The following is a 25,433-nucleotide window of genomic DNA, read 5'->3' on the forward strand; positions in this document are numbered from 1 at the left end:
GGGAGTTCTGGAGTGTTCCTGCATAGGGGAATCCCCTGCTTTTATTCACAGCCCCTCATCTTGCCCAGGAATCTGGGCTCAAGGAGTGGGACTGCCTCCCCGGGGCCAGGGCCGGCCCTGGCAGGGCCCCCGCGGCTGTGGGCGCTCACCTTCATGATGCCGTTCCAGTTGTCACCCGTGGAGACTCGGAAGAGGGTCAGGAAGGCCATGCCAAAGTTCCGAAAGGTGGCATGCCGGCCCAGGCCCTCGCAGGGGTGCGTCTCGTCACACTCTAGGGAGGAGGGCAGGAGAGAGAGGCCCGAGTTAGTGCGGGAGCCCCTGGGCCTCAAGCCCTGGCTCCTCTACCCTCCCCACCCCGACTCACCCAGGTCTCCAAAGAGTTCCACACCCAGAGCTGCAAAGATGAAAAACAACAACATGAAGAGAAGTCCCAGGTTCCCCACCTGGAAGAGAGGAAAAGAAATGGGAAAGGTGCCACTGGGTCTCCCAGCCAGCTTCCCTGAGTTCCCTACTGCCCGTCCCTCCGGAAAGCACCCCCTCCCCCCAAGAGGGCCCCTCCCCCCCACGCCCCCTCCAGCTACCTGGGGCAGGGCCTGCATGACCGTGTCCAGCAGCGCCCGCATGCCCACAGCCATCTTCAGTAGCTTTAGCACTGCAGAACAGGACAGAGCGGTGAGCCCCTCCCGCTCTCCGCCGGCTCCACCCCTGCCCTCGGCTCCACCCCTGCCCTCGGCCCAGCCCCCAGCCCTCCCCTTTGGCAGAGGCTGGGGCCGGGAGAGAGACCCGTGGGAACACACGTGCGTGAAGTCCCTGGCCAGCCACAGAGCCACCCCCGGCCGTTTCCCCCCTGGGCCAGTCACCGAGGGCAGGTGGGTGGTGGGCGAGTAGCCAGGCACTGACCTCGGGCAATGCGCAGCACCCTCATGATGCGGATGATGGTGGGGTTGATGGGCAGCGAGGCATTGACCTCGATCTCCTCCAGTGTGATGCCCATGATGGACAGCAGCACGATGGCCAAGTCCAGCTGGTTCCACCTGGAAAGAGGACACAGCTCCCTGAGGGGGGGAGCACGGCAGAGGAGGGGGCAGGCGTGGCTACCCAAGTGACTACAGAAAGGAGGGTGGAGGTCAGCCAGTCCCGCCTCTCCATCCTGTGGAGAAGGCATGGCTTGACTCGGGTCACAAAGGCACAGGTCGGACTAAGACTTGAGCTCAAGGACCTCTGCTTTTCATTTGGTGTATTCATCCTTTTTTTTTTTTAATTTGGCACTTAATATGCTGTTTCTAGAGGCCAAGCACTGTTTTAAAGGCTTTACAAATAGGAACTCATAATCTTCACAGTATTGTTTCTCCTTTTATAGATAAGGAAACCAACATACAGAGAAGTTTAGTAACTTACCCTAGGTCACCAGCTTCTAAGCGGTGGCGCCAGGATCTGAATCTGGTCCGGGCAGTCTGGCTCCAGGCTCTGTGCTCTTAAGCCCCAGTCTGGGCCACATCGATTTCCAGCTGCCTGTTGTTCCCCCAGGCCCTGGATGCCCCTCCACTCCCCCTTGCTATTAGCCCTTGGTGGGTCCGAGAGTGGAGGCTGAACCTCAGGAGTCCAGAAAGGTTTTTCAGGCATTTCCCTGGGAGACATGTCCTTTCCCCCACTCTCCTACACCCCACCGCTCTGTTACCTGTCCTGGAAGAACCGACGGAAGCCAAAGGCCACGAGTTTAAAAACTGACTCCAAGACAAAGATGACGGTGAAGATGTAGTTGCAGATCTTCAAGGCCTCATCCAGGATCTGGCAGGGATGGGGGGCAGTCTATGCAGGGTCTCCTAAGGCCCAGGGGGGATGCCTGCCCCTCCCCCTCCATCAAAATCCCGGATCTGGAGACAGGGGAGTCTAAGGGGACCTTTCTTTTCTGTCCCTGCCATGATGGTCGACCATTGGTCACCACACCAGGATAGAAGAGTGTCCTTAGGCATGATCCGAACTTTGTGCTAAAGGATCTCTCTCCTTGACGGATGGGGACGAGACCCCATGAGAATGTGCTGGAAGGCACAGAAGGCTACAGCCTGGAAAGGGCCTTGTGCATTACTAATTTGACACCCCCATTTTACAGATGGGGAGCCTGAGGCCTGGAGGACAGTGACGGTGGCTGATCTGAGGAGCGGCAAGATCGTTGGTGAGTTTGGAGATGGACATTCACTAGAGTCAAAACCCTGAAAGGGCAGACACTGGTCTTCACTGGTCTGCCTTCTTTACCCTCAAAGGGTAAAGAAGCCCATGGCAGGCACTCAATAAATATTTGCTGGGTGAAGAAGTCAGGTCCTCCATTTCCTAGCTATATGACCTTGGTCTAGTCATGGAACCGCTCTGAGCCTCAGCGTCCTCATCCGTAAAGCTAAGATGATACCCACTTCCAAGAGTCGCCGCAAAGTGTACGCAAGGAACTCCCGTAGAGTGCCCAGGAGTTGCCCAACGTACCCCAGCACAGGTGGGGTTAGCTTCACCCTGCAGTCCCACGGCTGGACACAGGGCCTGGAGGGCCGGTCGATCGCTCCTACCTGGGGCTGCTGGTAGTGCTCCATGGCCATGGTGACCACATTCAGCCCAATGACACCCGTGATGAAGAGGTCCAGATAATGGCTGGTACACAAGTGGTGGACGAGGAGCCGGAAGCGGGAGTAGTCTGAGTAGTAGGGCTTGCACTGGGCCTCTGGTGGGGCAGGGGGGAGAGCAGAGCAGCCGTCGGGCCCCTGCCCACGGCGCCCCCGCCACCCGAGTCCCTCACAGCCGCCAGCCTCTAATGCCAGAGCCGCAACATTCCAGTATCCTCTTGCATCCTCACCCTCCACACACTGCCTTTCTTGGGGGGGGGGGGCCGGGGGGCTCCCTCGGCGTCTGCCCTCCAAGCATCTGTTCTACTGGCTACAGTTGGGTGCAGAAGGGGTCAGGACATGCAGAGCTCCCTACCCACATTAGACACCAGGTGAGCCCCGTCCCCAAGGCAGCCTCCAAAATCCACCAGCCCCTCATAATGCCCTTGACTTGGTGTCCCTCAGTAAGTCCAGATCAATAAGATGGAAAACAGCCGGTCTTATCAGGCTCAGAGGAAGCTCCGCCAACAGAGAGGCAAAGGTCCTTGCTCCGTTACCACACTCAGCCGCTCGCGGGGAGCAGAGCAGATTACCCAGAGCTGGGATTTGGGGATAACACCGGAGATTGTGGACATCTTCTTGGCTGGCCGCACTGACCCCCCCTGAGGGCCTCCGGAGGGCCCTCATGGGGTGGGGAGGGCGGGGTGCAGAGGGGAGGCCACAGGGCTCTGCACTTCCCAGACTCATCTGGGGGGGGGCTCCACCTGAAGGACTCACCCAGTTTCTAATGAGGCCATGCCCCGCCTGCTCCTGGGTGTCAGGGCAGCGTCAAACTACAGGCTAGGCTGGAAGCACTGTCTGAGATCTGTCAGAGGCATATTTCTCTTGTAATTAGTGAACCACTTAGTTATAAAATCATGGGGCCAGAAGGTTGGGCTGCTAAGCAGGCAGAATGAATCTGGGGGCAGGAGATGGCAGGGGGCCCCTCCTCCGGGTGCTGAGGAAAGGCCAGGCCAAGTTGGGGATGGATGTCAACTGGAGGCGGTTGACAGATTGCCACAAAGAAAGAAGAGGCTCCCCACGGGGAGGCTTGGGGCAGCCTCAGGTCCCAGACAGCCCTTCTCCCTCGGAAAGTCTAGGGCAGAAGCCAGCCAGCAAGGGCTGCCGCCTCTGAGGCCCGTGCCAGGGGTGGCTGGCTCAGGGGCAGCAGGAAGCTTCGGGTCCAGGCCAGCTCAGATATAAGTGTCCTTCCCCATGCAGAGGACTATGGAACAGAGAGGTAAACCGAGGCAGGGAGTGGCCTGGGGTGGGCCCCCACCGAAGGCCGAAGGAAGAAGAGCGCCCAAGAACTGCATGTGCAGCCTCACCGGATGCCACTCTCCAGCATCGGCCTTGATGTATGGATAACCAAGAGGCAGAAAGTCCCGAATGTTCTGGTGCACCATGGAGTGCGTTAGGCCATCATTTGTTTTCAGAGCTGGGCCAGCCAACTCTGGCTTTGTTAGCTCAGATGGCCCTCTGCTCCCCAGGGCGGGGGCAGGTAGAGAGGCTCGGGAAAGGGGACAACATGAGGCCACAGGTCATCCACACTGCGATTGTGGAGGGTGGACCAGGCGAGCCGGGTCTCTTCCTTCCTTCCTTCAGTACCCACGAGAGCCAGAGGGCGCTAGTCGCCCTGCGTTGCCTTAGCAGCTGAACACTGTCTCTGCATTAATCTCCGTAAGTGCTGAGAGCACCCGATCCCATTATGCTAAAATATGAATGGAGAATTAACTAAAATGCTTGAATACAATTAGGTTAGAAAAAGTGGCTCCTTATTAGCCCCGTTATTAGCTGAGATAATGCAGGGGAGGGGTGGGGAGAGCCCCCCCTTCCCTGTCCCCCTAGTCTGACTGCGTAGGCGGGCCCCAGGCCAAAGGGAGCTGCTGCTACTGCTACCACCTCTGTCTTCTGGCCTCGCTCTAGCTGTCTGAAGGCAGGCGGGCTGGGATTAGCCTGCGACCCTCCTCCAGGCAGCCCGGAGCAAAGGGGGCGACAGGGCAGAGGCAGGGCATGTTGCTCAGAGTGACAGGTGCTGGGCCCCTGAGGTCTGCCCCTCCAGCCCCGGCCCCCACCCCAGACCAGCGGGTGCCGAGGCTGCCAGAAATCCCAAGGGTCCCAGCGCCAGTCTGATCGGCATGCCCTTGGCCAACCCCTTTGTTTTACACAGGGAGGGAACTGAGGCCCCGCACAAGGGACTTGTCGCAACATTGTGAGGCTGTGACGGAGCCAGGACCGGAACTCCCAGCCCGCATCTCCCGCCAGCCACCTGGTGGGTTTAGACACGAGGCCTTGAGGCCTTGCGGCCTCGCCCCAGAGAGGCCCTTCGGAGAATTTGCCCAAAGGCTCTCGCTCTTAGGCTTTGGATGATGCCACCCCCTGTGGCTCCTCAGGCCTGGGTTCTCCAGGCAAGCCCCTGAGCTCAGAGAAGTCGAGACCTCCCGGAGTAGCCTTGGACGGGGCTGCTCCTCCGAGGGCTCCGGCCATAGCCCATCTCCCCGGCACCCACCCGTAGGACCTGCCTTAGGCAGAGCTGGAGAGTCGGGGGAGGGGCACCCCCAGGACTGCCCAGCCCCCAGCCAGGGCAGGAGCCGGGAGAGGAGAGGGGACCGCACAGCTGTGAGTGAGGACAACAGGCGCAGGCAGTTAGTGGAGCCCAAGGCACAGCCAGGGCAGAGGGTTTGCAAAGAAGAGTGGCAAGGAATAGGCGGAAGGCAGGGGTCGCTCCCAGGGACGCAGGCCCCCTTGGCAGAGGCCACACCTTCAGCTGCCGTGGCCAGGCCTGATCACGGGGTCCGGGTGGAATGAGAGAGGGTGAGGGGACGTAAGCGCCACAGGGGGCCGACAGGGGCGCACCTGATCAGCCAGTGACCCCGGTCCCTCCCTTTGCCTGGAAGCTGGGCTGGACCCAGGTGTCCTGTCAGGCCCATTCCCCTGATAATCAGTGAGTCTTTGCTTCTCTCTTTCCCCGGGGTCTGGCTGGCCCCCTCCACTGGGAGCAGTACCGAGTGGGAGTAGAGCTGGCCGGGAGGTGTGGTGCACGGGGTGGGGGTGGGGGGTTCATTCTAGCTGCCCCAGACTAGGGGGTGCGACTTCATACCCATCACACAGCTGGGTAGACCACGCATCATCATCACCATCCCCTGGCAACGGATTGGAAATGCAGATGTTCAGGTCCTCCCCTAGACACTCCAGGAGAATTTCTAGGGCGGTGCTCAGGAATCTGTGTTTTAATATGTCCTTCAGGTGGTTCTTAGGCACACAGCAGTGTGAAAAGCTCTACTAGAGACCACACAGAGCACCAGGTTTGGGAAAGAGGGTTCTGGGAGTGGTCCAAGCCCCTGCGAGGGGTCTCTGAGTCTTCATCACCAGCTGGAAAGGTAAGACACACTATTGTCATCAGGGGACGTGCCTGTAGGTGCCAATGGGAGCATGGTGGAATGTGCCCAGAATGGGGGTGCAGCGTGAGGATAGCACAGATGTGGGGCATTGAGTGGGTGTCTTGGGAGGAGACCTTGGGGCCAAGAGAAACTGAGTGTGTTAATTCCTGGTGAAGAAGCTTCTGTGGACTAGCCCTACGCTAGGGTAGTATCGGGGTAAATGAGCAAGTGTGGACACTCCAGTCTTCAGATCAGGTGACCCCATAAGGGAAAAGCTGAAGCTACTTCCTCCTCCCCTCCCCGCCCCCCTAACACATCAGGAATTTGCGTACAGCCTGACACAAAGACGTGGGACCCAGGCAAGACAGACACGAACCTGCAGGAACCTCCTGAACCCCCAGACAGATAGATGGTCTCTCAGTGCCAAACACCAGAGCTCGGCACCATGGGGACAGGAGACATCAATCCTCAGGGATGACCTCCCAAATCAAGGCTCAGGGATTCCCCGAGCCCCCACAGATCAGGCAGCCCCACACCTAGAGGGCAGCGTCCGCCAGAGTCTGGCTTCTGGGGGAGCGCAGAATAGTGGGGAAAGGTGCAGCCCAGTGGTTCCCAGCCTGAAGTCCCAAGTGCTCCGCAGCCCAAGAAGGGCAGCCACATGGGGGTCCTTATGTCCTTTTCAATACTTCTAAAAGCTTAAAAGAACTCATACCTAGACCTACGTTAAGACCCCACAGACCAGCTTAATGGCAAAAGGGTCTTTCTTTGCTATTGTTCCGTGTGAAACCTTCCACAGCTCAGAAGCTCTGGTGAGCAATTAGATGTGCCTTTGATTAGCAAAAGCAGTGAAACAAAGTCATTACTGAGGTGCACCTAACTGCAAAGGCAGGCTCTTAGAACATGGGGTCTGCTGGAGGAGATGCTAAGGGGTGCCCTTGGGGATGAACAGATTGGGAACCACCGGGCAAAGACATCAGATGGTGGAACGAGGCTCCACAGCCCTGTCCCAGGCACCCCCGAGCCTCTGACCCTCTGCCCGGGGGCTGTGTTGGGGGAGCAGTGGCCTGAGGACCGGGAGAGGGCGAGCAGGACCAGAGCCTTCCCAGGGACACGGCTCTCAAAGACAAGGACCCAACTCACCCCCGAATCTTTGGCTTTCTTGGGGGGAGAAGCTTGTGGCTAACTCAGGCCTTCGATTCCCAATCCTGCTGTTTGTAGCGATGACGTGGCCACCGCGATTACTTGACTATTAATGAGTCTGTTCAATTATTCATTGTTACATTTTTAAAACAAATCCTTTCCCTCTCTGCTCCTCTCATCCCGCTTGTTTGGATCAAAGTCTCCCCTTCAGACAAAAGGAGACGGGTGAGATTTGCAGCTCTAATAATCTAACGGTGTGACACGGGGGAGGAGCAGGAGTGGGAAGGGGCCACAGGGGGCTGGGCAGCTGGGCCCTTGGAAGCCCTGCAGGGAGAAGGTGCGTCCTCCAAGAGGTGTGGGAGGAAGGAACGTGCAAGACCCTCCCCTTCCAGTCCGGCGTAGCACAGGCCTAGAGGATGACGCAGAGCCCGGCGCCCCAGGGACCCTCACTCCCTCACCCCAAGAAGATGGAATCAATGAGCCAAGGAGGGGGGAGCAGAGAGGACATCGCGGCACGCATGAGGCGGGCCTGGGGGCAGGTAGGGCCTGACTGCCCCCGGGCCTCGCCCTGGAACCCACAACCCCAGACGCAGTACCTGGCGCCGCGCTGGATGAGCTGCCGGAAGCAATTACATCGTCCAGCATTAGATCTAAAAGAACGAAACACGACATTGGTCACTGGCTGGACCAGGTGGGCTGGGCAGGGCCCCCTCTAAGCAGCTTGCTCCCCCTCCGTTCCAACCCTCGCTCCGCCTATAAATGGGATGCCCCGAGCACGGGTGGCTGGTCCTGAGTGTCCAGCCCCAAACTCTGGGCCCAGGGCACTTGAGGAAGATGAGCCATTGGGCCAGCTCCTCAGGGTCACAGGGGCAGGGAGACGGAGTCATAGGGAGGGGCAGGCAGCCTGTCATCAGAACAGATGTCCACTCCTACCCGCACCTCGGCCTGGGCAGCACCTGAGATAGCTCCAGACCCCAGAAGGGGAGCCAGCTGGTCAGGCAGGGCCACAAGTGCCTCCTGCCAAAAGAATTCCATCTGGAGAGGCTCCGCCACTGAGAAGGCAGACTGCAAGGAGGGGCGGGGTGGATGGAGCAGGGGTGCTGGCGTGGCTGCTGGGGTGGTGCACCTGCTCAGCTTCAGACATCCATTGGGAGAGCCCGGATGGGGCCCCTACCCCAGAGTCAAGCAGGGGGCGTGGGGCGTGGGCGTTGAGGAGGTGGGACATGGAGAACTGCACCACCCACCACTGCCCAGAGGCTAGTATCTCCTCGCCATCGCCATGGGTCCTGAGGTCCTGCCCCACCTCCCCCGGCACAGGGAGCTCTGGATCTGTCCCCCCCATACCAGCCCCAGCCCCTCCCCACCCCCTCCCCTCGGTCCAGGTGCCCCCCACAGGTAGCAGGAGATAGGGCCAGGGGCAGAGTGGAGGGAGAGGCACTGCACCCCCTAACCCCTTTGTTGGTACTCACATTTCAACAAACCAAAGGGAAAACTCAGAGTACTGCACACATCTTATCGGCGTGAGGAAGACAATTTTTGAAAGGGCAGAGAGAAGGGAACCCCGTGGACCAAACAGACAGACACACAAAGCCTTAGAGAAACCCACGCACGAAGATACTCAGCGAGACGTGGGCCGTGACTGAGGGAGAGTCGCAGAGATTATGGAGTACCAGACAGACGGACAGGGACCCGAAGACGGGGAGACAGGTGCAGACACACCTGGAGAAACAAAGGGGCTCCCGCGCCTGTTCCTTCTCTCGAATTCTTCCTGGAATCTGTGTCTTTTCCCTTAGTCTTGGCCTACCCCTGGCCTAAGAGCATGAGGAGGGATGGGAGGGGGCCTCCCCCAACCAATGCCAAGAGATGTTGGAGATCCCAGGTGAGGGGGCTGAGGGGTCTAAGGCCAGAGAGTCGTGAGCTTAGAGTTCCTATAACCTCATACCTTCCCTGAGAGATTTTTCCCCACCCTGGCTTGGCAAAAAAAAAAAAAAAAAAAAGACAGCCAGGAACCAGAAAGCCAGGGGCTTTTGCTGGAGATAGGGAGAGAGAGTGGGTCTGGGGTTCTCTCACGCATTGTCCATTTGTCGGTTCTGCTGAGGCCTTGCTCAGCAAGTACAGACCCTAGGCAGGCACAGGTTCGAGGTGCTTGCTCCCCAACCCGGGGGCAAGCGAGTCTGGCACGTGGGCCAGTCCCTGGGTCTCTGGACACCGGCAGGCAGCAAAGTAGCAGGATTCTCATCCCATGAGGCTCCTCTGAGAGGCTAGCTGGGAGAGGTCGTGCATCACCTTCCGCCTGGCATCCTCTGAGGAGTATGATGCTGAGACCCGGGGAGCCCCGCAGGGGTGGGGGTCGCTCCCCCTCTCCCATGGGGCTGAACTGGTCTGCTTCATGCGTGCTCTAAAGGCTGACATGCTCTTGAGGGGAAGGAGGTGAGGAGGGGGGTGGGAGCACCTTCTCCCGGCCCCCCGCCCCAGCCCCTGGTCCCCTGCAGTCACAAGGCCAAGGTCAAGCACGACTCAGAGAGATGTGGAAAGACTACCGACCAGCCATCTGCTTCTCCTTACTCCTTCTCTTTTTTTCCAGTCTCCGTAGACGCTTCTCCTCCCGCCGCCGGGCCTCCTCCTCCTCCTGGTGCTGCCGACACTTGTGGAAGTTCTCCACCACCACGCCCACAAACATGTTCAGGACAAAGAAGGCCACAATGAGCAGGAACGAGATGAAGTACAGCAGCATCCAGGGGTTGTGGTTCATGATGGGCTGGTGGGGATCAGGAAGGACAGGGGGAAGCATCAGCCTGAGGATGCGTCAGACCCAGCTGCCTCAGGTGCTGCCCCACAGCCTGGGTTCATTAAGACGCGGTCTGCAGACTTAGCTACAGGGCCCCAGCAGGTGATCTGAATGAGTGATGTGGCTTCGGTGTTAGACAGTAGGGAGGGGTGGGGACTGTGGCAAAGTAGAGGGGTAGGTATTCTATCCAAAAGGGGAAGCTGCTTCCTTGTTCCAGGTAACTCCTGCCCTAAGGAAGGCAAACCCTATCCCATATCCTTAGACTAATCCTGCACAGGCCCAATTCTGCATTTTCGTGTGAAATCCACCAATTTTTAGATGTTTGCTACTATTCAAAAAAGCGTAAGCATGTTGCAATCTAATAAAGCACGCCGGGATTTGGCCCACAGGCTACCAGTCAAAGCCTCTGCTGTAAGGGGTGAGGTCTCTTTGATGGCATTTTGCCAATCAACCTCCCTCTTTCTGTCCAGGGCCTGCACCCCATCATGCCTAGAGCAGCCTGAGCCCAAAGGTGGATCCTGCCCACCCCAGCCCTACCTGTTGGTCCACACCCACAGCATCCAGCCCGTCGTACATGATGTCCACCCAGCCATCCTTGGAGGCCAGCACGAACAGGGACATCAGGGCCTTGGGGGAGGCGAGGAGGAGAAACCATCTGAAAACCTGGGATGTGTGGCCAAACCAACCACCACCTGTCCCCAGAGCACCTCCTGGCTGAGCACCTCAGGGGACCCTCGCCCTTCAGAGGTCAGGCCTGAGGCACACTCTGGGCCCTACGAGAGCTCTCTGTCCCAGGGCTCCGTGGCTGGTGTGAAGCCACAGAAGCCCTGGGAGATGATCAAATCCTCTGACGTGGGCCAGGTGGAGCAAGGGACACCGGAGCCCTGGAAATCCAGAAAGCAACACCAGGCCGGGTCTGGGAAGCAAACCAGCAAAAGTGAATGAGCAATTTCATCTTCTACATGGCTCTGTGTTTTCGAACACCGAAGAAGAGAAGGCGTTGCCTCGACAATGTAAGTGTGCCCCATCCCACGCTAAGCAGACACATACATCATCTCCGTTGCACCCTTCCCGTGGCCCTCCACGGAAACATCAGGATGACCCACACACCCGCTGACGATGCTGAGGCCCCGGCAAGTCAATTGCCCGGTGCGCATCGTGACGCGTGGACTCCTGTCCTCTCCGGATGCCTGCTACCGCGACCGCCACCCCCACCTCGGAGCGTGGAGCTCACCTGGCCGAGGTTGTCAAAGTTGTACTTGTGCCGGACCCACCGGTAACTGGCCTCGGCACAGTCAGACTTGTTGGTGATGTTCCTAGTGTCCTCGCCTTGGCATACGAAGAACTTGCCTTTGAAGAGCTAGACACGCACACGCGGGGAGACGGAGCCGAGTGAGCTGTGGCCACAGGAAGCCCTGAGCTCCCCAGCCCCACCCCTCCCACATAAGCCCTGGGGCCCAAGAGCTCCCAGCACACCCTGCTAGAGGACCCGGTGCACGGTCGAGTCAGGGGAACACCGACAGGAGCCTCCCCTGCAGGTACCCCTTCCTCTGGGCTCCTGGGAGCAGAGACCCGAGAGAAGGAGAAAAGGCCAGTGGGGCAGGTGCTGGGGCAGGACGGGGTGGGGGGGGTAGGGAGGAACAGCCACTGGTTTTCCACAAAGGGTGAAGCCAGTGGTTCTCCGAGTGGGGTCCCTGGACCAGCAGCATCGGCATCATCTGGGAACATGCTAGAAATGCAAACTCTCAGGCCCACCCTAGACCCACTGAATCCGACACTCCGGGGGGGGCGGGCAAGAGACCGGGTTTAATGGTGGGGGCAGCCTAGGTGTTATTGACTCCACTGGACAGGTGAGGAAAACCTAGGCTCAGAGAAGTAAATTCACACTCAGCTAAGGTTGAATACCCCGGAGGTGGCAGAAAAGGGGCTTGCACTCAGGCATTTCTGACTGGAAAGCTCCCTCTCGTCCCCGAGCAGATCAGGCTATGACTACGGGTGGGGAAGGGAAGGGCGGCCAGGAGGCCTGGGCGAGCCACTGAGAATGGACCTAAGTCCACTGGAAGAGCCCAGGATTGGGCTCACAGCGGTTCCCTCTGCTCATCCAGGCCGGCTGGAAGTGAAGGAAGGGAAAGAGGCGCTGGGTGTGCCAAGAGGCACCACACAGCGTTGGCGAATGTACCCCAGCCTGGCCCCTGGGGTTAGAGGATTCTAGGAAACCAGGGACAGCCCTCTCCCTAGGGCAAAGAGAACACCCCGGGAAGCCAAAGGACGGGAACAGGAGGGGCAGTAGCCACCCGGGCGCACCCCCGCCGCCGCCGCCGCCCAGACAGCTGGCTGTCTACCCTGAAGCCGAAACAGCTGGAGCCAGGGGGTTCTGGAAGGCTGGGAGTGGAGGGGCTCCCCAGCTCCTGGGGGCGCCTGCTGACTCCTGCAGGCGGCTCCTGATCTTTTTCTCCTCCGAAGCCGGTTTCCTCCCCGGGCCAGAGGCCCAGTTTCCCCAGCAGCCCCCACTTCCTGCCTCGTCTGGGGTCTGCACCCTCCTGCCTGCCAGCTAGCCGCTAACCTGGCCCAGCTGTCTGGGCCCTGGATCCCCAGGCCTGGCCTGCAGCCCGCTCCGCTCAAGCAGCGGGGGAGGGGTGGGGACCCCGGAGCAGACCGGGGCCAGGGCAGCGTCTGTTCTCCAGAGTGCAGTGTGGGAGGGGGGCAGCAAAAGCAATCTGCAGCTGCCCCAGGTCAGCGGCCTCTCTGAGGCCCTCGTCCCCTTCGGGGACCTCTTCTAGGCTCCTAGTTTTCTGCAAAACGCCCAGGAGGCAAAGGGGCCTGAGGCCTAGGGCCTCGAGGGAAGGGTCCCTGTTTATTCCTTTCTGGAATAAAGGCAGCAGCAGTAGCTCAAGCCTCACATCCAAGGCCACACCTCGGGTTTCCACTGCCCCCCTGGCCCCCAGACCCCCACAAACCTGCACCCCCAGGATGCCAAAAATGATGAAGAAGGCACAACAGATGACCACGATGTTGCCGATGGGTTTCAGCGAGGACATCAGCGTTTCCACTACCAGCTTCAGCCCCTGGGCCCGGCTAATGACCCTGGGGAGGGACAGAGGGGAATTAGGGGGTTCCCTCAGCTCGGAAGCTCCCTTGTCCCTTGCCCTGCTGCCCCCCCTCCACTGGTCTGGGCTCACTGGTCCCCATCCTGGACTCTGGCTTTCTGGGCTCCACGTGCAGAGCACTTCTCTTTGCACAGGATCCCTGCCATGGGGACTCCCACCCTCAATCTTTCCAAATGGGATGCAGACACCCCCACCTCCCCCTGCTCCCCCTCCACTCCCAGATGTCAAAGTATGACCTGATGGGGCTGGGGTGGGGACTCAATTCAAGGGAGGCAGGACCCAGGGACACAGTGTGTCGGGAGGACAGGGAGACCGACTTGCAGGGGGCATGGAGGGTGAAGGCAAGGAGGGGGTGAAGGCGGGTCAGTCAGTATTGTCCCCATCCGTGGAAAGTTCTGACATGGGAGTGGGGGGGTGGCGGAGAGTGATGGTGGGAGGGTCTCCCGAGAGAGCAGATTCCCCGCTAGCAGGGTTAGCTGATGGGTGGTCCCTGAGAGGCGTGTGAAGGCAGGGAAAGGAGTTTGTTACCTCACCCGGGAGGACGGTCACCCCCAACGGTGCCACCCAGGGGAGACCTCCAGCTGAAAGATATGAGGGCCCTGCCTGTGGCCTCTTACATTGGGGCCTGTCCAAGGTCAGGGGCGTGGTAGCCCTGAGCCGTCTGTCCTGTGGGGAGGGTCACGGTGGGGGCGTGCTCAAGGAGGGAAACTGGCTCCCTGTGGGGGTCACAAGCAGGAAGCAGGGGCTCGTGGGGCTCTCGGTCCCCTGCGGGGTTGTTGGCGCTGTCCCTGAGGAGGGCGCTGGTCTGGGGGCACACCTGAGTGGGCGCAGCGTCCGCAGTAGCCGCAGCACCCTCAACATGCCCAGGATCTTGGTGCCGCTGTCGGAGACCATGGACACCAGGATGTCGATGATGGAGATGAGCACCAGCAGCCCGTCGAGAACGTTCCAGCTGCTACGCAGGTACGCCTGCTCCCCGAAGCACCAGCCCAGCGCTACCACCTGGGGACGCCCGCTGCATCACTGTCGCCGCCGCCTCCCTGTGGTCCCCAGCCCCGTCCTCCGATTGTGGTCAATCTCTCCAACCCCTCGCCCTGCCCCCCCGCGCCAGGAACCAGAGAGCCCCAAAGCAACACCGACCCCCCATCACCTTCACGGTCATCTCTGCCAGAAAGACTGCGGTAAAGATGTAATTGGAGAGGGTCAGGAAGATGCGTTCCTGCAAGAGACAGCAAGCAGGTCTCGCCCACTAGGACCCCCCCTTTGTGGGCCAGGGCTGCTCTGCATACAGAAGCCAGGAACTGCCTCCAACATTTGACTCAGGAAAATGGCCCCCACCTTCCCCAACAAGGCAGACAACATCTTCTCCCCAGACCTCTCCCTCTCCCTCTCTCTCTCACGCACGCGCACACACACAGCAAGCCCCAGGCCCCCTGACTCACTTGCAGCTCTGTGGACAGTCTGAACAGCACTGCCTCCCGCCCCCCGAATGGCCTGGAAGGAGAAATGTTCCCCCAACAGTGCTGTCATCTGAGCCCCATATCTCAGAAACCCTCCAAACTGGAGCAGGGTTTACCTTGACCTCTGACCCCACCTCATCCGGCTCTCTGCCCTTCTCCCCGTATCTGCTTTCCCGCCGTGTGGCCCAGAAATGGAGCCACAGGGCAAGCAAGGAGCCTGACTACAGCCTGTGCGTCCCCTGGCACCACATTTATGGGGGCATGGGTGGGGGCGGGGCGGGAAAGCAGGTGACCGGGTCCCCTGATAGCTGTAGGCGGAGTCCATCCCTGGGGTGGCCGGGAGAGGGCTGGGGAGGTCTGGAGAGGCAGTAGGCCGAGTGTGAGTGTCAGAGAGAGAAACGGAGGAAGGAAACGGGAGAGGCGGGCACAAGACAGAGTGAGAGGTGGAGGCGCAGAGGGGAAGAGGGGGGCTGGGATGTGGTGACAGAGGCAGGGGGCCCTGCAGCAAGGCCTTGGGCAGGTGGCAGACACGGGGGCCATGTGACCAGCCGCCCTTGCTGCAGCCCACACAAGCCCCAGGGGTGGGGGTCCCCTCAGCCACCTATTCCCAGCCCGGCCCTCCATTCAAAAGGGTCCCTCTGTTCCCACCCTGGCCCTGCTAGAGCTCATCCCAAAGGAGATTAGGAGCCCAGGAGTGCTGAAATCTGAATGGCAGTGTGGGGGAACAGTGAGGAGGGGTGGGGGACCACTCTGAGCGAGTGGGGCAAGATGCCGTGAGGGGCAAACACTGTCTGGGGGTAGGGGCCTATGATGCCCGGCTGGGGAGAGACAGCTTCCGGAACCAGCTGGGCCCGTCCCGAAGAGCTTGGGCCCCTGGGCGTATGTCCAGATACTCAGGCCTCTGGCCCTTCCTCTCCTTCTGAGGAGGACTAACAGGTTCACAGCCAAGCAGAAGTGACCAGTGTCCCCACTAACGTGCCTCAAAACCTACTTGTGACCTGGCAGGACCAAGGGGATCGAAGGGCATCTCCCTCTCCCCCACTCTACATTGCCCGTGGGGTAGGCTGGGCAGGACGTCTCCCCCCATCAGGGCAGAGGTCATGGGCAAAACCCCGACCTTCTGTAGGGAGGAGGGGAAGAAAGACCACTCAGCCCAGCCGGGGCCTCTCCTGCTGTTCGCATCACCCCAACACTCGCCAACTCCCACCTGGGCCCCACAGGTCTCTGGCTCCCGAGCACGTGCTATCTGCTAATAGCTGGGATGCAGCGGGGCTCCCCGGTAAGGAGCAGGCCCCTCCCGCCCCCCCAGTTAGGCTGCTGTATCACAGAAGGGAAATGGAGGCAGGGGCGGGAGAGACACACGGGGGGCAGCCCCTGGTGCCAGGTGCCAGGGAGGCCTAAAGGAGACTCCTGGTTCCCTCCCTCCGTGTCGCTCTGGGCCTCCCCGCCCGCCTCGCTGGCTCCGTGGGCGCTAACCCAGGAGGCGGCTAGCACCGAGCAGGCACTCAAACAGCCACCGAGCTTAGTCTTTGGTGACTCACAGCACTGTGGGGGTCGATCTTGGGACGCTCCATGGCGATGGTGATGCAGTTGAGGAAGATGATGACAAGGACCACATGGTCGAACATCTTGTGGGTGATGATTCGGTGACATAGGAGGCGGAACCTGCTGGAAGACAGGCAAGTGCTGGGCAGGAGGCGAGCAAGGCAGCCGTGAGAGGCCTTGCTCGGCAGCACCCGCCCCCCTCCTGGGCTCTCCCAGCCCGGGGCCCTTCCCTCACTTGCCCCTAGGCCAGGGGACCCTTCTAGCCTCCCTGGGATGGTGTCACAGGGTCATTCCCTAGGAGGAGAGGTCAGGGACCCCCTGCTCACCTTGACTGAGGAGGGAAGATGTACGCGGACCAGGAGTCTCGCTCGCGGCAACAGGCAGGCAGCCGGGCTCGGACCCACGCTCTCATCCGCTCCCCTCTGCTCTGTAGAAGGATCACAGGACTCGTGTGCAGGCCCGGGCCCCCAAGTCCCCCGAGCCCACCTTGCTCTTTGTCAGCAGTTCCATGGCCCTCACACCCTGTCTAGCTTCTCCCACATGGCTCAGGCCTCTGCCGTGCTTCTCTTCCTTTATTCCTAAGACCCCCCCCCTCCCTGTTAGCCCCTTCTCGTCCCCTGAGCATCGCTCACTTCGCTCATCTCCTCCCTCCTCCCCTGCACCCCCTCTCCCAGGCTCTCTGCCTCCAGCCCAGCCCCACCTGCCCTCCCTGTTTCCCGCCCCACTGGGCTTGGAAGCCGCATCAATTATCAAACATTGTCCCCATCACAGCTGCCTGTTCAAAGACACACCTGGGACCAGGAGACACTGGCCCTTTCTCCTCACGTGCTAACCCTGAGGTCCTGGGTTTCTGTGCCCCATCCCCAGGGTTAAAGGTGGTGGTGAGGGGCCCGGGGGAGGGGTGAATGGGTAAGGGCCAGTATGAAGTCAAGGCTTGTGATGAGGTCCAGATGAGAGAGGGGGATGGGGAGGGCATCAGTTTGGAGAGATGAGTGATGGGTATTTCTGAGTCACAGGGGGAGGGCCATGAAAGATTCATACACATCTGCCCAAGACCATTCATATCCACCAAGGACCGCAGCGCTGCAGCCCCACGGGTGACGAGGATTTGGGGCTCAGCAGGGCGGGCATCGGGAAGAAAGGGGCTGTTTGGAGCTCAGTTTCAGGGCCGGCACCCCTTGAGATCCCTGGGGCGTGATGGGGCGTGATGGTAACTCCCTGAATGCCACAGAATCAGGAGGGTGTTGTCCAGCCTGGCGCCCGCTCGGGCACAGCTCCCTTCGCCTCAAGGTCAGGGGTGAGAGCTCACTGTGCCCACAGGGGCCTCACCAGGTTGCCCTCGTCATCGGCATCGTCCCCATCCAGCGGGGGGTCGTCGGGCCGCAGGGCCCGGGCCAGGCGCCCCGAGGCCGACTTGCCGTTGCAGTCCTGGTGCTCGGAGGCTGAGCTGCGGCCGCTGGCCGTGCGGTGCAGTGCAGGCACCTGCAGCGTGTCTGGCAGGTCGAAGGAGTTCTTGGCCTCCGGCTCCAGGGAGCCCCCGTGGCGCCGGTCGCCGCCCGCCGGGCTGGCCCTCTCCTCTTCAGAGCTCTCCTCCTCGTCCTGGCTCTCTTGGCCCTCGCCCGACAACAGGGACCGCCGCTCCCCACTCGGGCTCCTCCGCTTCAGGCTGGGGGCACGGCCCAGGCTGTTCCGGCTGGAGCGCCTGCTGGCCCAGCTGCTTGCTGCGCTCCAGGGGCTGTGTGGAGAGCTGCGGGCGCTCGGCTGGGGGGTGGGGGAGCCAAGAAGAGGGCGGTCGCCACCAAGACCTCCCAGCCCTGCACCGCCCCCCCCATGCATGCTGTCTCCCGTGAGCACCCCCAGCATCACATCAGGTATAGAGATGTGAGCGGGAGCCCTGGAGCAGACGCCTGGGTTCAGATTTTTTACTCCAACCAGCTGTGTGACCTTGGCAAGTTACTAAACCTCTCTGTGCCTCAGTTCCTTGTCTGTATATGAGATATGACACTAGGACCTATTCTTCATTTAGTTGACTGGCAGTATAGAAAGATGGCAGGAGCATGGGCCCTGACGTCGGCTCCTGGATTAAAGTGCTGGCTCAGTCACCTGCTCACTGCAGAGCTTCCCACAAATCAGTTTGGCAATCTGAGACCCAGATCCCCATCTCTAAAATGGGGGTAATAACGACACCTACGTCAGAGGGTTGCAATGAGGATTCAATGCATTTAGAATATTTATGAGCAGTATCTAGAACAGTGCCTGGTCCAGAATTACTAACTGCATGGGGTTTGCTGTTCTTACGATGAAGTATTAAGAAGGTAAGGACTGCCCCCCTTTCCAAAACGCAACTCAGAGGTTGAGCTTCACACAAGGTCCCCGAGTTAAGGGACCAAAGAATAGGATTAGAACACGGCTCTTCTGTCCCCTGAGGCCAGAGCTCTACGCCTGCCTGCTTTACTAGACCTGCTGACTTCCCTGGGGCTGGTCCAGCCTATGGCTCAGAGGCTGTCCCCTTGGGCCTGTCCACTTCCTTCCTTTTTTCCCTCCTGACATCTGCGCATCTCCCACCGTCCGGCACCCACATGCACCCCATACCGGTGACTTCATCTCATGGGCCGCCCCTGGCTCAGCAGACCCGCTGCTGCTGGTGCGGCGGGAGGCGGGGCCCAGCACCTCGGCCAGGCCGGTGCTGGAACTCTTGGGGAGCGACATGGGTGTGGCGGCCGTGTGGATGATAAGAGGCGGCAGCAGGTTCCTCCGCAGCTCCGGGTGCTCCCCCAGGGACACCACTGCCGGGGGAGAGAGGGAGAGACCCTGAGTCCACTCGAGGCTAGCCCAGGGCCAGGGGCAGCACCCGCAGGACAGATACTCACAGGCCAAGGGCTTCTTCCTGTCCCCATTGCCTTCCAGGCTGGGTGAGAAGAAATCGGGCTCCGATTCGGACTTGGTGGCATCTCCCTAGGATGGGGGAGCAGCAGGCCATTAGGGTCCCAGCCGGGCAGGGGTTAGTGGGATGGACTGAGGTCTCCCTGTCTCCACACGCACACACCACATATAGGCTACGGGAACCAGCAACCACGGCACGAGGCATGCACTGGCGCAGGCCAGATCACGCAGGCGTGGGGCCCAGAGCTCCCCAGGGCCCCCGACACCTCTGCCTCCCACCAGCCACACTTCTGAGAAGGCCACGGCTCACCCCACAGCCCACAGCACAACCAGCCAGGCTGGAACTGGCTCCAGGAGGGGCTGAGAGAAGGGAGAGTGAGCCGGGCAGGGGGGTGGCAGAGGCCAGAGGGAGCTGGGGACCTAAGTGAAAGGGTCACTAGAGCCTAAATTCCAATTTGTGCCCTCTGCTTTCCTTCCAAGGCTGCCCTCCCCTGGGCCTCAGAGCTGAGGACCCCAGGAGGCAATTGAAAGACCCCAGACAGAGCAGCTCAGCCCAAGTAGGTCACCGCGGGCCCGCTGCTTCATGCCCTGGTCTCCCCCCAGACCCCGCCCCTTTCCCTGGCCCCATTTGTACCTCTGTCCCCGTCTCTGGGGCAGTTTTTCCTTCTTAGCAGGTCAGTAGGTTCCCCAGTAATTACACACTTCTCCTTAAGAAGTTATTAAGAAATACTTGATTGCTACTTTTGATAAGGACATAAATATTGTGTAATTGGCATCTCAGGGGATCATTTTCATTAACTCAGTTTACATCCCTAACGAGGCCTTTAATTATCGAGCAGGAACTCCAGGGGGCTGCTCGGGATGCACAGCACGGTAGGGTCCCGCGGGGATCCTGGCTCCGGCCCCCCATTCCAGTGCCAGGGCAGGAAACGGCAGAGCACAGGCTGGGTGTGAGGGCCAGAGGAGGAGCGTGTCCCCGAATACCTGCTGGCCCTCCCAGGCGGCCAGGGGGCCAGAGACGCGGAAGTGGATTTAAAATTCTGGTACCTTCCGGCAAGAAGCACCTCCACCCTCACATCCTCCCAAAGACTTGTCCTGAGCTGAGGCAGCTGGTGGGGTCTCCAATAGGGGCTCGGGGCAAGGGGGAGGGGAGAGAGATGGGGGAACACGGTCTGCGGCCATGGATCCCGAGTCCACAGAGGCCCGACGACTCGGACTCCTTGGGGACCTCAGCGTCGGCACGCACACGCGGTGTCCCCGACACGTGCACACAGAGGATTCTAAGTCCCTTCCTTCTCCCGCCCCTCCACCGGTCCGGCGGGGGACGGGAATGGTGCCCTTTGCAGGTGGATGGGGGCAGAGGCAAGGAGGCTCCTCCTCTCAATGTCCTCGGCGGGGGAGGGAAGGGACTTGAAATCGAAGCAAACCTCACGACACCAATGACCACCACGGCTACTACAGTTGCACAGCAGCTGAGCGTGAACACGAGCACAGAGACGCGGAGGCAGAGTGGAGGGCGCACAGGGCACGGGGAGGGGGGCATGCCGACTCATGATCGCGTACCTACCCCCTGGGAGTCGACAGGCAGCTGAATACAGCTTAACTGTCCACTCGCATCTTCCCGTTTGCTGATTTCCTACAGGGAGACGGGGAGGCAGGGGACGGGCGCTGGTCACAGGCGCTCGGGCTTTCAGACATCAGCAGTGTCGAAAGAGGATGAAGGAAAGGATGGTGCAAACCGGGCAGGGGTCGGAGGGGGGCTGAGACACCCGGGTACGGGAGGAGGAGAGAAGGGACAGAATGGCCTTCCAGAATTTAACCACAGGCCCTCGGGCCAGAGTGAATCTGAAGGGTGAGGGCAGAGGCCACGAAGATGGGGAAAAGGGCAAGGAGGGAGACCGAGCCCTCCCCCCGGTTAATCCTAATAGCGACAGCTACGGTTCACTGGGGTGCCAGCCCTCCCGAAACTGCCTTATGAATACCAGCTCGCCTCTCGCCAGGTGGGAAGGAAGTACCACCAATGTCATCTTAGAGGAGGCACCTGAGGTTTGGAGAGGCTAAGACAACTGCCCCAAGGCACGCAGAGAGTGAGAGGTACATCTGGGCCTCGCACCTGAAACTCCAGCTCACCTTTTACTGGTCCCACACTGGCAGGGGGCTGGGGGAATGGGCAGGGAGGGTGGGAAGGAGGAGGGGATGGAGCCCAAGGCTGGCAGGAGGCTGAAGGCCGGGAGCTGGAACAGGCCTCCCCACTCCCCCAGGCTCAGCCTGCATCCCTCCAAATCAGACCAGGTCCAGCTGCTCCCACTGGGGTGGGATGTGACAAGTAACACTGGGATGACAGCTATGATGTTGTTTAATATCAATTAATGGCCTCACACAGGGCCTGCCGCCTGTTCATTTAATTAAGTGTGTGGATGATAAATATACAGGGATTCAGGGCACTGCCCCCCCGCAAGTCAGGAAATCAACAGCTGAGCCAGCCCAGCCCCCTGGGGCTCCTTCCTCTTACCTCTTGGCAGGGTGGCAAGGCCAGCCAGGGGCTACCCTTGAGCCCTCCTGCTAGAGACGCCCCACAAAATGGGGGCGGCCGCTTCCTCTACTGAGGTGGGTTGCCTCGTTTGTGAGAAAGCCGGCCATCATAATAGCAAAAAGCAGCCTCTCCTGCCAGATCACGGGGCTCCCTCAAAGCGACATGCGCAACCCCCTGAAACTCGTACCCGAGAGGGCAGGTGCTTCTGGAAGCGTCCAGGTCACCGGTCACTGACCCTCCCCTCCCCCACCCAGGTGTTGGCCCACCACAGGTAGGACAGCGGGCAGCTGGTCCAGCCCCTCCCGTGGGCACTCCAGGACCATGCCCTGCCTTCCCCACCCTCACCCCCCAAGGGGGGGTTGACCTGGACCTCCTTTCTCCATCCCACCTCAGACCTGAAGCGCCAAGCCCTGAGTGGGACCTTCCCCTACAGGCACCTGTGCTCTGCGGGTTGAGGAGGCTGTGGCCCCAGGCCCTACCCCGCCCTGCTCAGGCTGGGGCAACCACAGCCCCCAGCAGGGCCAGAGTGGCCTGCCTTATTCCCAGCAGCTCACTTCGCTGCTGCCTAGCAACCAGGCTGGCTCCGCAGCTCTCCATTTAACCAGGTGTTTGCTGAAAGGGGCGGCAGCGGGGAGGGGGCTGTCTGCGTGGGGCACCTCCACGCCAGCTGAGGGGAGGGGGACAGGCTCGGGGTGTTTTCCCCCTCCCTCCATGCAGTAACTCAGGAACTTTTCTGAGGACATCTTAACCGTCGGGAACGGTGGTTGGGAAGGGGCTGCAGGACCCCCATCCCCACTCAGCATCTCTTCCCGGAGGCTGAGAGTGGTGGGTATCCACGGGGACCCTGGCTCTCATGGGAGCACGGTGGCACCCCTTAACTTTCCAGGACCCAGATAAGTGCCTTGTGCCTCCCCGCACGAGAGGCCCTGCCATCCCCAAAGGCAGGGCGCGCCTCCGCCACCAGCTGCCCTCGCGGCCAGCCTGCGGGAGGAAATGCCATCATGGATCACTACAGAATTTGCATGGCTGGCAGCAGGCGAAGGCCGGTGTGGGACGGATGCCCCCGCACCCCACTAGCCCAGCCGGCCTACGGGGAACGGCCCTCCCTCGCAAGGCTGGGAAAAGAGTCGGAAAATAGATTTTTGTTTTTCCACCGTGTGCCGAGTATTTATAGACCAGGCCGCAGCGGGAGTTTCCATCCGGGTCACCCGGAGAGAACTGGACCAAGAGCTTCTCTACGCCCAACCTGGAGCATTTCTAGGTTGGGTCAACCTGCCCGTGAATGATACCCGGAAGCCGGGCCGGCCCGGAGCTCAGGGGAGAGGGGCAGAGCCGAGGGAGAGGAGCGGCATGCCACCCTTCAGGCAGAGGCTGAGCCCTGGCACAGCAAGGGCAGGATCAATGCAAATCAATATTAATTGATGACGCTGCCTGTGACGAAGGTGATGGAGCCTGGGCTGGAAATAGGACGCTCATCTCTGCCATACCGGCAGCTAATTGGGCTCATTTCTCACCCTGGGCAGCTTAGCCCTGCCCGGGTCCTGGTGGCATCTTCATCAGCTCAGCTGGAGCTCAGATGACTTGCACACACGCTTCCCCCACCCCTCGGCTCAGACGGGTCTCCTCCGGATGTCCCCGAGAGCACCTGTGCTCGGGATCCAGCTGCACCTTCTGCCAACTTCTCCAGCTCCCTGGGGAGGGTCTAGCCAACTTCGATGCTGAAGCCCACTTAGCAGCTAACCTTGGCCCCAGGGATCCCCCACAACTACCCTGTCTCCCCAGGGCTGAGGGGCTGCCTGAGACCTGGAGCCTTCTGCCCTAGCCCCCCACCCCCACCCCAACGCCCAGCCTGATGGCATTTTTTGCAAGACCTCCCAGGCCACCACAGCACACTGCTGCAGGCAGGGGGTTACCTCTGCCTGGAAGCCCTCCACCAGAATGGCGACGAGCAGATTAAAGAGCACATAGTTGCCAAAGGTCATGAGGGCAATGAAATAAAGAGCAGCCCAGGATGACGTGGAGGCCATTCCATTGTAGAGCACCTTGTTCCAGTCCTCCTGGGTCAGGATCTGCGGGCAGAGGCTGGGTATCAGTGCCTTCGCCAGGGGGCACCTCCCTCACCCCCGTCCACCCCTGCCTGGTTACCCTGGCACCTGAAAGACGGTGACGATGGCCCAGAGCAGGGAGTCAAAATTCTTCCGGTCCGGCAGCGTGTCCCCGTCCCGCTCTGATGCAAATTTGCAGCCAAAGAGATGCATGCCCAGGATGCTGAAGACACAGGAGCCACAAGATGGTGGTCAGGGCAGCAGCACCCCCTGCCCCTCAAACCCTCCTCCCAGCCGGCACGGATGCCGCACCTGCCCTCACCTGAAGATGAAGATGAAGAGCATGAGCAGCATGCAGAAGGTGGCCACGTTGTCCATGGTCTTCATGAGCACCACGAGCTGCCGCTGCAGTGCCGGCAGGAAGCGCACCAGCTTCAGCACCCGCATCAGGCGGAAGGTCCGCAGCACCGACAGGCCACCCCCCTGCTGGCCCACGATCTCCCACACGCTGCAAGGAGGGCAGGGAGCCTGAGCCCCTGCGTGCTCTCCCTCCCCCTGCCCCTCCCTTCGAGAGGGCCTGGCAGCATCTGAGGGCCTGGACAAGCCGGCACAGCATGAGGAAGTGGGGCACAGGTGGGCCCCTGGGCCTGCAGACAGGAGCCCCTGAAATGGATGTAGGTGACAGCTCCAGCCCTCTCCACCCCTCCAGGGCCGAGATCACACCCTGGCAGCTGAGAACTCTCTCCCGAATTCCAGCCAATGCAACAGCATCCAGTTATGGAATATTTGCTTTGTTCTTGTCTAATGAAATCTAAAGCCAATTCCAGAAAGCAATAAAGCAGCTCTCCTGGCCCCAGGCCTAGGGGGACGGAGCACTTTCCCAGGGTCTTGGAAACCCTAAAGCAAGTTGCGGGTGTCTGAGATGGTTTCCAAGCATTTTGCAAGCAGGGACAGCAGGCTGGGCCTCACATCTCCTTCAACTCCTCAGCAAAGCCAACTCCCCAGTCCTCACTCACCCCGGGCCTGCATGGGGTCAAGGGCAAGAAGTAGAGAGAGGAGAGAGGAGGCTGCACAGGGGTCCGGCCAAAGGAGACGCAAGGCCAAGTTCGGCCTGAGCAAGGTAGGGCCAAGAGAGGCTGGAGAGGATCACCCTCCACTGGGGAGGGCAGGGGGAGCAGCAGGGCCTGGGAGCCGGGGGGGTCTGGCTCCAGACCTCTCCACCCCGGAGGCACAGGTTGCATGGCTTCTCGCCCCAGCCGCCCCACGGGCAATCCGCCAGGTGAGAGGTGGTGGAGGGGCAGTCATACCTGATGACAACAATGACGCCGTCGAAGATGTTGTAGGGGTTCTTGATGTAGCCAAAGGGACCATACACCAGCAGCTTCAGCAGCATCTCCAGGGCAAAGAGGCTGGTGAAGACGATGTTGCTGATTTCCAGAGCGTTGGTCAGCTCCTCGGGCTGGAGGGTGGGGCGGGAGATGAAGCAGCTGAGGCTCATCCCCGAGCCCCTCATCCCTGTCCTCCTTAGCAGAGGGCCACCAGGAGATGAGCAGCAGGACTAGCAAGCTGGGGCTGAGTGGGTGGGCGGGGAGGGGGGGCATGATGGTGAGGGATGCTCAGGCATCGGAGAAGGACCCTCCCCCAAAGGGCCCATGAAGAAATGCACTCAGGGGAAGCCGCCACACCAAATCCCACCTCTGGGTCTCAGATCCCGGGGCCACAGACTGGCAGGAAGCCTGAATGGTAGGTCCTGCCCACCTCCCGCTAGGGCCCCCGAGACCCACCTTGTCCTGTGCTGCCTGCCATGTCAGCTCAGCAGGCCGTGGCCGGCAGCCCAGCGACGCTGACCAATATCAGAGGGTGATTGTCAAGGCCCCACCCGCGTCCCCAGACACACAGCCACGCGCAAAGGCACACGTGCTCTA

At 60.6% G+C, this 25,433-nt stretch overlaps 1 protein-coding gene across 14 annotated transcripts in view; it reads right to left on the reverse strand.

The window, feature by feature from the left end:
- CACNA1G (calcium voltage-gated channel subunit alpha1 G) overlaps positions 1 to 25,433 on the reverse strand; it is a 62,494-nt gene that overhangs the window by 8,293 nt on the left and 28,768 nt on the right. For 3 of the 14 annotated variants that reach the window (XM_027625235.2, XM_027625241.2, XM_027625233.2), the window contains exons 10-32: positions 24,816 to 24,967; positions 23,831 to 24,016; positions 23,617 to 23,731; positions 23,377 to 23,532; positions 20,498 to 20,566; positions 18,918 to 19,002; positions 18,640 to 18,833; positions 17,377 to 17,808; positions 16,374 to 16,474; positions 16,044 to 16,167; positions 14,193 to 14,261; positions 13,860 to 14,044; positions 12,893 to 13,019; positions 11,170 to 11,295; positions 10,473 to 10,562; positions 9,713 to 9,905; positions 7,744 to 7,797; positions 2,556 to 2,707; positions 1,679 to 1,788; positions 901 to 1,034; positions 582 to 652; positions 365 to 443; positions 150 to 271 (exon numbers count right to left, since the gene is read on the reverse strand). In XM_027625235.2, coding sequence (XP_027481036.2) covers positions 150 to 271; positions 365 to 443; positions 582 to 652; positions 901 to 1,034; positions 1,679 to 1,788; positions 2,556 to 2,707; positions 7,744 to 7,797; positions 9,713 to 9,905; positions 10,473 to 10,562; positions 11,170 to 11,295; positions 12,893 to 13,019; positions 13,860 to 14,044; positions 14,193 to 14,261; positions 16,044 to 16,167; positions 16,374 to 16,474; positions 17,377 to 17,808; positions 18,640 to 18,833; positions 18,918 to 19,002; positions 20,498 to 20,566; positions 23,377 to 23,532; positions 23,617 to 23,731; positions 23,831 to 24,016; positions 24,816 to 24,967 — 3,126 coding nt within the window. Of the gene's footprint in view, positions 1 to 149; positions 272 to 364; positions 444 to 581; positions 653 to 900; positions 1,035 to 1,678; positions 1,789 to 2,555; positions 2,708 to 7,743; positions 7,798 to 9,691; positions 9,906 to 10,472; positions 10,563 to 11,169; positions 11,296 to 12,892; positions 13,020 to 13,859; positions 14,045 to 14,192; positions 14,262 to 16,043; positions 16,168 to 16,373; positions 16,475 to 17,376; positions 17,809 to 18,639; positions 18,834 to 18,917; positions 19,003 to 20,497; positions 20,567 to 23,376; positions 23,533 to 23,616; positions 23,732 to 23,830; positions 24,017 to 24,815; positions 24,968 to 25,433 lie in introns of all 14 variants that reach the window. The other 11 variants (XM_027625246.2, XM_027625244.2, XM_027625238.2 and 8 more) reach the window with 5 other exon arrangements.

The sequence above is a fragment of the Zalophus californianus genome, chromosome 16, assembly GCF_009762305.2.
Source record: "Zalophus californianus isolate mZalCal1 chromosome 16, mZalCal1.pri.v2, whole genome shotgun sequence".
Lineage (NCBI taxonomy): Eukaryota > Metazoa > Chordata > Mammalia > Carnivora > Otariidae > Zalophus > Zalophus californianus.